The following is a 12,003-nucleotide window of genomic DNA, read 5'->3' as shown; positions in this document are numbered from 1 at the left end:
AATATTCCAACAGTGGCCTAACCAATATCCTGTACAGCTGCAACATGACCTCCCAACTCCTGTACTCAATACTCTGACCAATAAAGGAAAGCATACCAAACGCCTTCTTCACTATCCTATCTACCTGCGACTCCACTTTCAAGGAGCTATGAACCTGCACTCCAAGGTCTCCATGTTCCTTCCAATCTTGTCCCTGTCTTAGCGGAAGACAGTGACTTCTATTGAGTGTTGGATCTGGCTGATTCTGGATTCGTCTCAAGTCACCATTCTTCATATGTGAGTCTAGACTTTGGGCTGTTTGACCTTCATTTGTAAAGGAGTGGGAACTTGTCTTGCCTCTCTTTTAATCCTCTTTTCCCAGGGCATAAGCCAATTGGATTGCCTCTACAGCCATCCCAATGGAAAGTCGATAACTTGGCCCAGAATATCACAAGCAGTAACAAATCGATGCCAGAAGGCCCCATACACCATCAAAAGGCCTAAATTTCACTAAAGAGGAGGAAAACAACAACAAACTGCCATTCCTAGATGCCACAATAGAGCGTAAAACCAATGGTGATATTCATGCTCAGATCTGAAATTCATTGTGGGAGCAGATTCCTAATCCTTCAGGGGCACAGCAGGTATAGCCACATATGAACGTATAAAACAACACAAGAACAGAAGTCGGCCTTCAAGCTTTTTGAGTCTGTTCAACGATTCCCCAAGATGGACCAAGGGCCAGGAGTGGCAGATGGAGTTTAATTTAGATAAATGTGAGTTACTGCATTTTGAAAAGCAAATCAGAGCAGGACTTATACACTTAATGGGGAGTGTTGCTGAACAAAGGGACCTTAAAATGCAAGCTCAATTTCCTTGAAATTGGAGTTGCAGGAAGATAGGATAGTGAAGAAGGCATTTGATGTGCTTGCCTTTATTAGTCAGTGCATTGAGTATCAGAGTTGGGGGGTCATGTTGCAGCTGTACAGGTCATTGATAGGCCACTTTTGGAATACTGTGTGCAATTATGGTCTCCCTTGTATAGGAAGGATGCTGTGAAACTTGAAAGGGTTCAGAAAAGATTTACAAGGATGTTGCCATGATTGCTATACGGAGAGGCTGAATAGATTGAGGCTATTTTCCTTGGAGCGACATCTGAGGGGTGACCTTTATAGAGGTTTATAAAATTGAGGGGCAAGAATAGGGTGAATAGCTAAGGGCTTTTCCCCTGAGTTGGGGGGGAGTCGAAAATTAGAGGGCATAAATGTAAGATGAGAGGAGAAAGATTTCAAAGGGACCAAAGGGGCAACTTTTTTTCATGCAGAGGATGGTGTGTATGTAGAATAAGCTGCCAGATAAAGTAGTGGAGGCAAATGGATGGGTATATGAATATGAACATTTTAGAGGGATGTGGGCCAAATGCTAGATTATTTTAGGATATCAGGTCGACAGGGAGGAGTTGGACTGAAGGATCTGTTTCCATGCCGTACAACTCTTTGACTCTATGATTATGGCCGAGCCTACTTCTCTCTTGAATTCCATATTCCCACCTGATGACATTAGATTTTTGTTAGACAAGGGAATTAGAGTTTTCTCCCTTAAAAATATTCCATAACGCATTTCTACTGCTTTCTGAGGCAGGGAGTTTCAATGCTACAAAACCATCTTGAGAGAAAAACGTACTCAGCATCTCTGCCCTAAAGAAATGTCTAATTTTAAAACTGTGCCCCCATGGTGTGACTGTTTCTTACATAGTGCTATGGAAACATGCTGTGTTAGATCAATTCCAGGCAGTTGGTAAAGTATGAAGTGAGACACGAGCAGTTTATTTGATGATATTGTTATCCTCACATACGGATGAGGAAGGACACCACTTTGACTGGGACAATACATCCATCCTAGGACAAACCAAACAAGACACGCATGAGAATTCCTAGAAGCATGGCATTCCAACTGGAACTCTACCAACAAAAACATCGAGTTAGACCCCATCTACCACCCCCTGAGAAAGGAACAGGAAGTGACTTCATCACAGGAAATAATATCACCAACCCAAAGAAACCCAAACATATAAACAGAAAGCAGGAATTTTCAGCATTCAAACATATAAACAGAAAGCAGGAATTTTCAGCATTGCTTCACCTGAGGCCCACTGAAGATGTTATATAATAGGGTAACAAAATGTCTGGAAATGAACCTTGCAGCTCAGCGAGCAAACCTACATTCATTTTACTTCTCTTCTCTCTCCTCCCAGCACCAGGTCCCACAAACTCTGGACATTCTCCTGCTCCAAAGTGTTCTTCTGGGAAACTTAATTCTATTGTCACAGGCAGCAGGCATGCTTGTCAGATCAAATCAAATCATCTTCTGCAGGTCACATTATCAATCTCATTTGGATTATCCTGACTCTGAACACTAATGTTTACATCGAGCCCATTTTGATCCTTTATCTCTCCAAGTTGTTGAAGTGTGTCATTTTCCAATTAAAGCCCACCTTTTCAAATATTTACACGCATTGGCAGATACGTATATCTCACATTGTACTGTTCATTCTCAGATCTGTGTGCTGTTAACAAGGCTACTCTTTGATGTCCACACATATTGCGTGTAGCTTGATGCAACTGAGTGGCTTGCTGAGCTACTTCAGCTAGCAGGTAAGACCAAAAGTTTTATGGTCATTTTTACTGATAACATTTTACAGTTCCAGTCTTTTTTTTGAAACTGAATGAAAATTTTCAATCAACATTGTGACAATATAACTCAAATTCTCTGGATTATTTGTGCAATGGCTTTGGTTTACTGCTACAACGACCAACTCCACAATACCCTTGCTCTGTTCAAGATAGAAAATGTTAGTAGGACCCCAGATTCACAGTGCTCAAACTAGTTAAATTGCACCAATAGTTTGAAGTTTCAGGCTGCACAACTATGAAATGTATCTCTGCTCCATCAACTTTGTTTATCGTTCAAAACATATGTCTTAAAATTTTAAAACCCAGAACAAACTGAACTGGCAGAAAAACAGCCCCAACTCAATAGAAGGGGGGAGGCTTGTAGTTAGAAATGGGGAATCAAAGGTTACGGGGAAAAAATGTAGGGACGTGGACGGGGGAACATTGTATCAGCCATCATCCTAATGAATGGCAGATTTCTCTGAATGACCTACTCCTGTTCCTCTTTCTTATCGTAACAGCAGACAGTGTTGGGAGGGATGTGGTGAGCATGAAAATGACAGGGTGGAAGAGAAGTGGCAGGGACAATAATGCAATAGTTTTAAGGTGTGGCACTTGGAGAGGCATCTCGGTAGCAGCAAGAATCAGAATGCAAGAGCATTTGTAGTAAATGATGAGGTCGTATGTGACTATTACCATATAATATTTGAGAGGGGATATTTAGGGATGAGCCAAACATTCGGAAGTCTCTGGAACTTTTAGTGAGAGCAGGCTGGATGGTTGGTGCTATAAGTGGTGTGTGGTCAGTGAATATGAGAAGATTGAAGAGGCTTACTTAGATACTGGATGGCACTAAAGTGGCGTTGCATTCAAAATTATTGGAAAGATTGGTATCTAATACTACTCCTGCGTTCTGGCAGCAATTTGAGGCAAAGGAAAAATTGCACTTTCTTAAAATTAAAATTTCAAGCTCAAAAGTACTGATACATTTGAAAGAAAGAAAAACGCATACATTTATACAGCTCCTCTCACAACCTCAGGATATTAATTGAGGATTTGTTCAAAATTATACAAGGGACAAGTCAAATGACTGCAAGGTATTTTGAACAGGCTTGGGCCTCTTATCTAAGATATAAAAGCCGTCCGTGGGTGGAGAATGGGTGTATGTTTGTAAGTAATTTTGTGCAATACAGGACAATGTAATAGAGCCGTTCATACATTTGTGGAAATGTTTGCATGTCAGATCTTTAATATTAATACATCCTTGTGTAGAATCTTGTTCATAACAAGAAGCATTCGCAGGTACTCACTGTACTGATATTGAAGGCAATCCAGAGAAGGTTCATTTGGTTGATACCAGATTTGGAGGAATTACCTTATTATTAGACATTGAGTTTGCACTCACTGTAATTTAGAAGCATAAAGATGACATTATTAAAACAAGATTCTTCGCAGATTTTACAGATTTCTCCTTGTGAGAGAGAGTCGAAGACCAGACAGCATAATCTCAGAATAAGAGATTACACATTTAAATCAGAGATGAGAAGGAATTTCTTCTCTTCAGAGGCAGTGAATTTATGGAATTCTTTACCACAGAAGGCAATCATGGTTGGGACATTAATTATATTCAAGCTTGGTCATGCTAAATTGCCTGTAGTGTTAGGTGAACGGGTAAATGTAGGGGAATGGGCTTGGGTGGGTTGCACTTTGGCAGGTCAGAGTGGATTTGTTGGGCCGCAGGGCCTGTTTTCACACTGTAAGTAATCTAATCTAATCTAGTCTAATCTAAAGTAGAAAGATTTTTAATCAGGAAGGGGAATTGGAGGCTACAGGGAAAAGGCAGGAAAGTGGGGGTTGAGGATAATCAGATCAGCCGCAATCATGTTGAATGGCAGTGTCGTCTCAAAAGGCTGAATGGTCTACTACTGCTCCTACATCTCACGGTCTTATTTTATAAAGTCTGCTAAGTACATTGAAGAAGTATAGTCACTGTTGTGATGAGGTCAAACTGTGGCAGCCAGCAATTAGATCATTTTATTTGACTCAGTGATACTGGTTGAGAGATAAATATCAGCCGAGAGACCAAGGATAACACCCTTGCTCTTCAAAGCAGTGTGCTGGGATATTTTACATCTTTTGGAAAGCAAGGTGAGGGATTTGTGTTAAATTCTCATTCACATGACAGCATTTCAAACAAAAGAGCACTTCCTCAGAATGAACTAGATTTTGCACCAGGAGTGGAACTTGAACTTGCAACCATCACTCAGAGGCTGGATACCCAAGAAAGAACCCTGGTTTGTTTAGCTGATCTTGAACAGGACAGAATATGGGATGATACACTGGTCTTGGATGTATCTTATGAATCGCTTGTCAACTTAATTTGTCCGGGCTTGTAAGACATGTCTAATTTTGGGAGCTATCAGAAGGCTGCTAGCACTCAATGCCAAGTCAAAATTTGAAAATAGGTTGAGGAAAAAATTGAATCTGAATAATCCCTGAGGACAATCTTGTACATTGGTCAAAAACAGGAAGAACTTCATATTTGTCTTATATACATACAAATATATGTAATTCTGATCCTTATAAACTGTAGGATAGAGGGGAAAGCAAATGGACAGCTGTTAAAATTTTACTTAAAAAGTGCCAACTAGGTGTTGTAATGAAAGTAACGGTGTACAAAAAAGCAAGACATTTTTGAACTAATTATAAAATTTGGCATTACATAAAGATGTTATAGGACAGCCCATCTTTGCTATTCATATTAAACATGTGCGTGCAGATTACACAACTGCTGTACATTTTTGTCCTCAGGAACATGATTGCAACAACACACCTTCTCCATTGTCCCCATGCCAAAAGTAAGTGACGTCTATATTAGACTCAAACTGAATCACCAGCTTAAGCAAACTGAATGCAGCTGCCGTCCATTTGCTTTTCCTTCTGTTCTACAGTTTATAAATATCAGATTATATATATTTGGATGTACATAAGGCAAATATGGAGTTTTTCTTAGTGTTTTTAACCAATGTACCAGATTGTACTCAGAGATAATTCAGATTCAATTTTTTTTCCTCAACCCATTTTCAAATCTAGGCTTGGCATTGGGTGACTAGAAAACACTCAAATCTAGAGGATCCCTTTTTGATGGAAATGGTCCTCGATCCTCATTAGACTACTTGATGTGAGCTGTTAGCATATCTACAGGAGGCTCATCCAAGCAAGGCATCGTTGTTGGGCCACTTATCTCAGTGGCCTTCAGATATACCCTGGCAGGGAAATACAAAGACAAAGACTCTGGGGTTGGTGGTATCAGCTGCCTCATTATCAGAGGATTTGTCAACACAGCTGAATGCTGGAAGTCAGCAAACAGATACCCTCCTGATTTTTATGATGGAAGGAAGGTTACTTATAAAGCAGCTGAAGATGGTTCAGTCATTGAAAAGGAACCCAAACAGCAATAATCTTCTACAGCCACAATGACTACCTTCTGAAAACTATAACTACTTTGTTTCGTATCTGGTAGAAATTGATAGAAATTTCCCTTCGACAACAACAATCTCAGTTTCAATGGTTCCTTGGTGCAATATCCAGCTGAATGCTGTCATGATGGGCAGTTATTCTCACTTCTCCTTAACAAAGCAGCAATGCTATCAATCAACTTTGAGATATAGTCTGGACCTTAATGGCTTTGGAGAACCTGACCTAAATATCAAATCCTTTAAAACTGTTACGCAGATAACACTTTAGCACCACTGTGATACGACTTCTCCAATGCATGAAGCCTGATGTGTAATTGAAGAATAAAATAAAAAGTCTTTTGTCAGTGAAATAAATATTCCTCTGCCCAGTGGCTTTAAGGGTTCTCTGTGAACTAGGCGAACACAGTCACAACCTTGTTCCTTATGTTCTACTTACACAACTTGAAATCAATTATTGTGATAAGTCCTCAAAAGAATAATCCATTTTCAGGACATGGGTGCCAAGTAATTTGTATAAGATATTCTGTTATTCCCATAAAGTACAGCTGCAGGCCAATCCTTTTATAAAACCTCTTCCCCTTCCCACAAGGGCTGTAAAGTTCAAAGTCATAATTAAATCAATTACTTGCCCAAAATGAGACTCTCAGTCAGAAGGGTGAAGCCTCCTGCTTCCTATACAGCATGCCATTAGCAGACTTTGCAAAAACCACATCCTGCAGTTCAGTTCCCTACTCCAGAAGTCTTTGTTATCGAAAGTGTGTGTTGGACTCAGATCTCACTTCCTCATCTCTGCTGCAGGCATGCCATACATACACAACAAACACATTAAAGAATTATTACGTACTTACGTGGCAAGCACATTTAACTGGCAGTGTTACAAATTTAAGGTTTACAGCCTTCCATCAACTTTACAATATAAATCCTGTTCCCTCAGGATCAATGAAATCTTACATTTTCCAAGAACTGGTAGGCAGGTGGCTTGCTCTTCATTCTTTGCCTGATGTTCAATGATGAGTGTTCCTCGGGTAGTCCAATGGACAGAATTATGACAGAATGCCTGCAATAGCATTAATATTATATAGAATGGAAATCTGTGGCTTAGACTCAGATGGAGAACTCTGCAGACTTGCGGAAATTGCAAAGGTTCTTGATTACCAAGGGGATGAAAAATTATTGGTCATATACAGGAGTATAGCGTTGAGGTCAAACTCAGATCAAATATGATCCTACTGAATGATGGAGCTGGCTGAAATGATTGAGTGGTCTTCTCTTGTTCCTAGTTTATTTGCTGCAAAACCTTAGGGCTTCTTAATCAACATGAAACAAATTTCAAATATGCTGAAGAGTGTGGTGTGTTGGTGCGTGTGCTGTCTGTCTTTTGTATGTGAGAGAAATCACAGGCTTCGAAGAATTCTTGGTGAGTCACAGAAAGTGCTTCTTCTGGATGGTACAGAAATTGCTGCCACTGTGTTTCAGTAGCAAATATTTAAAGGAGTGCATAGGATCTTAATCAAATGGAAAGTTTTGCCCTGGATGGAGTTGAACTTCTCGTTTATTATTGCAGCTGCTTTCACTGATTCAAATGAAAAGTATTCCATCACACTCTTTGTCTGTGCCTTGTGGATGGTGGATAGGTTCGGGGAATTAGGAGTGAGTCATGTGCCACATAATTCCCAGTCTTCGACTTGCTCTTATAGTCATAGGATTTATAGGGCCAGTCCAGTTCAGTTTCCAGTCAATTTGCTATTTTGTTTGGAAGTTTGGAAGAGAGTATGAAGTAGAAAATAAATAACTTTTCCACAAAAGGCACATTGCTCAAGACCTTAATTATATACATTTGGAATTCAAAGTAAGCACTGAAAGAAGATGGGAAAAGGTGAACTAGAAGCCCATCACAGCGCAAAGGGCCTAAAAGTGAGAGAAAACACTAATTTTCTCAAATCTGCCCCTTCACGATTGGCAGGCTTCCATTTTTTTCTTTCAAATTTTAATCACTACAGACCTTCCATTTCCAAGTACATTCAAAATTCTTGTGCTAAACTCCTCATTTTTAACACTGATTAAAGTAAATTTGAAAACAAATAGATGAATGATTGTGTAAAGGAAGTGCACACAGGAATCTACTGTGAGATTGAGCACTTCCAGTAATTCATGGCATACAATCAACAGTTTCAGTGGGCGAGCAGTGGCACATACATAATTAGGAATACCCTTGTTAAATTTATATCCACACTTTACATGGATACAGCCTCAAGCATCCCAGCAGCTGTACTGATCCTTTGGCTGCCACTCCTCCCTTCTTCTCTTAACCCGTCCAACAAGATAAACAAAATAAGAAATTCTCCCGGGAGCATGTACTTTTTCTTTTATGTTTTCCATAGATCATCTCCATGCCTGTGGGCTTGTAAGTAACATGAATTTCAATTCCTTTCAAACCAAAACAGAGAGAGGTTAGTCTTCTGGGCTCTCATCACATTACTATTTCAAAAACAATTAAGCAAGAATGCTAGCTGATACACTTGGAGGATCAATGATTCCTGAATCAAGCTCAGATTGATGACTGAAAATCTCCTTTATCTACTAGTTGTAAGGGTCCCAGGTGAATTGGGCTTAGGCAGCAGTAGTCATATTTCTTGCAGCCATAGGTTTACAGCATAAAACTGTTCCATGTAAAGAACTCATTTTCAATTTCACTTAGCAAACTACCTTTGAAACTTGAAAAGTATCACTCATACAAAGCAAAATACTGGGAATGCTGAAAATTGACAACAGAAGCATCATTCTCATGAACCATCAAAGACATTAAATATTAACTCTGCTTCTCTTTCTCTCAGCACAGATACTGCTGGACCTGCTGAGTACTTCCAGCATTTTCTGTAAACAGTTCGAATTTCATGTGAGTTTGAGGCTTCACTCAGTATCTAACCGTGTTGTACTGCTCCCTGATGAGTTAGTACAAGTGCTGCTCCTTAAGACTAACATTCCCCTTTTTGAAACACACTAGTCCATACAATTTGAAGTTATTAAAACTACTTGCAGTTTTAGAAGACTGCTATACCAGGTGTTTACCATTTAGTCTTCAGTACTATCGAATCCAAATTCAGACAGATTGATTTTCATCTGCACTGACAGACTGAAAACTGGCAACAGTAATTCACCCACTCATGATATATCCACTTACTTTGCTGTCAATGATTTAAATGGAAATCAGATTGAATTTATAGCAGGAAGCCTGTCCATTAGTTTCCAACCAATGTTAAAATCTTACCATGTAATTTTTAGTTCTTGTTCCCCCACAGATGATGGCTTATCTTCCACTACTTTCCGACTTTATTTGGCAATGAGTTTGAAATATATTTTTGGGTCATTTACTTTTGATTGACAGACATCTTTGGTCAAGCAAGTGAACAACAATACATTTCTGGAACCAAGAACATGAACCAGTTTCCTCTGAACATGTCTGTCATCATAAATTTTAAGAAGTCTCTCTTGTTCAACAAACAGTTGGCCCGATTTTCCAAAATAATCAGAAATATCTATGAAGCAAAAATGCCATAAATAAAAAAATTCCTTGATAAAAGATTATAAAGCAGCTGAAGTGCTGACAACAGAAATGGTAAAAATACTCAACGTGAATATTCGAGTCTGCACATACTAAAAGAAGTCAGGTGAGAGAAAACAGAGGGATTATACACATCATTGGAATCTTTTTTGGGGTAGAAGTGACCTGTACAAGAACGACGGATTGCATCTAAATTGCAAGGGGACAAATATACTGGCAGGGAGAGTGTGAGCGAGAGACAGACAGACAGACAGACAGCCAGACAGACCGACCCAGGAAGATAGTCAGGAAAGAGATCAATCTGAGACTGGTACAGTTGAAAACAGAAGCGACTCAAACAGTCAGGGCAGGCAGGGACAAGGTAGGACAAATAAATTAAACTCCATTTATTTCAATGCAAGGGGTCTAACAGGGATGAACTTAGGGCATGGTTAGGAACATGGGACCGGGATATCATAGCAATTACAGAAACATGGCTCAGGGATGGGCAGGACTGGCAGCTTAATGTTCCAGGATACAAATGCTACAGGAAGGATAGAAAGGGAGGCAAGAGAGGAAGAGAAGTGGCATTTTTGATAAGGGATAGCATTACAGCTGTGCTGAGGGAGGATATTCCCGGAAATACATCCAGGGAAGTTATTTGGGGGGAACTGAGAAATAAGAAAGGGGTGATCACCTTATTGGGATTGTCTTATAGACCTCTTAATAGTCAGAGGGAAACTGAGAAACACACTTGTAAGGAGATCTCAGCTATCTGTAAAAATAATAGGGTGGTTATGGTAGGGGATTTTAGCTTTCCAAACATTGACTGGGACTGCCATAGTGTTAAAGGTTTAGATGGAAAGGAATTTGCTAAGTGCACACAAGACAATTTTCTGATTCAGTATGTGGATGTCCCTACTCGGGAAGGTGCAAAACTTTACCTACTCTTGGGAAATAAGGCAGGGCAGGTGACTGAGGTGTCAGTGGGGGAGCACTTTGGGGCCAGCGACCACAATTCTATTAGATTTAAAATAGTGATGGAAAAGGATAGACGAGATCTAAAAGGTGAAGTTGAAATTGAAGAAAGGCAAATTTTGATGGGATTAGGCAAGAACTTTCGAAAGCTGATTGGGGGCAGATGTTCACAGGTAAAGGGACGGCTGGAAAATGGGAAGCCTTCAGAAATGAAATAACAAGAATCCAGAAAAAATATATTCCTGTTAGGGTGAAAGGAAAGGCTGGTAGATAGATGGAATGCTGAATGACTAAAGAAATTGAGGGTTTGGTTAAGAAAAAGAAAGAAGCATATGCCGAGTATAGACAGGATAGATCGAGTGAATCCTTATAAAGGAAGTGGGAGTATACTTAAGAGGGAAATCAGAAGGGCAAAAAGGGGACATGAGATGGCTTTGGCAAATAGAATTAAGGAAAATACAAAGGGATTTTACAAATGCATTAAGAACAAAAGTGTAACTGGGGAGAGAATAGGGCTCCTCAAAGATCAGCAAGGCGGCCTTTGTGTGGAGCCGCAGAAAATGGGGGAGATACTAAATGAGTATTTTGCATCATATTTACTGTGGAAAAGGATATGGAAGATATAGACTGCAGGGAAATAGATGGTGACATCTTGCAAAATGTCCATATTACAGAAGAAGAAGTGCTGGATGCCTTGAAACGGGTAAAGGTGGATAAATCCCCAGGACCTGATCAGGCGTACCTGAGAACTCTGTGGGAAGCTAGAGAAGTGATTGCTGCCCTCTTGCTGAGATATTTGTATCATCAATAATCACAGGTGAGATGCTGGAAGATTGGAGGTTAGCAAACGTGGTGCCACTGTTTAAGAAGGGTGGTAAGGACAAGCCAGGGAACTATAGACCAGTGAGCCTGACCTTGGTGGTAGGCAAATTATTGGAGGGAATCCTGAGGGACAGGATGTACATGTATTTGGAAAGGCAAGGACTGATTAGGGATCGTCAACATGGCCTTGTGCGTGGGAAATCATTTCTCACAAACTTGAATTTTTTGAAGAAGTAACAAAGAGGATTGATGAGGGCAGAGCAGTAGATGTGATCTATATGGACTTCAGTAAGGCGTTCGACAAGGTTTCCCATGGGAGACTGATTAGCAAGGTTAGATTTCATGGAACACGGAGAACGAGCCATTTGGATACAGAACTGGCTCAAAGGTAGAAGACAGAGAGTGGTAGTGGAGGGTTGTTTTTCAGACTGGAGGCCTGTGACCAGTGGAGTGCCACAAGGATCGGTGCTGGGCCCTCTACTTTTTGTTATTTACATGAATGATTTGGAAGCGAGCATAACAGGTACAGTTC

At 40.1% G+C, this 12,003-nt stretch overlaps 1 protein-coding gene across 4 annotated transcripts in view; it reads right to left on the bottom strand.

Moving 5' to 3' along the window:
- Positions 1 to 12,003, bottom strand: part of polb (polymerase (DNA directed), beta) — a 109,688-nt gene that overhangs the window by 42,315 nt on the left and 55,370 nt on the right. The window contains exons 12-13 of one of the 4 annotated variants that reach the window (XM_043681583.1): positions 7,082 to 7,187; positions 1,861 to 1,877 (exon numbers count right to left, since the gene is read on the bottom strand). The exons of 2 other annotated variants lie outside the window; for them this stretch is intronic. In XM_043681583.1, coding sequence (XP_043537518.1) covers positions 1,876 to 1,877; positions 7,082 to 7,187 — 108 coding nt within the window. In that variant the 3' untranslated portion in view covers positions 1,861 to 1,875. Of the gene's footprint in view, positions 1 to 1,860; positions 1,878 to 7,081; positions 7,188 to 12,003 lie in introns of those variants that run through there. One more of the 4 variants, XM_043681581.1, reaches the window with a different exon arrangement.

This window comes from Chiloscyllium plagiosum, chromosome 42 (genome assembly GCF_004010195.1).
Source record: "Chiloscyllium plagiosum isolate BGI_BamShark_2017 chromosome 42, ASM401019v2, whole genome shotgun sequence".
NCBI classification, from domain to species: Eukaryota; Metazoa; Chordata; class Chondrichthyes; order Orectolobiformes; family Hemiscylliidae; genus Chiloscyllium; species Chiloscyllium plagiosum.
The sequence above is the reverse complement of the archived record's forward strand: the minus strand, read 5'-3'. Positions and strand labels throughout refer to the sequence as shown.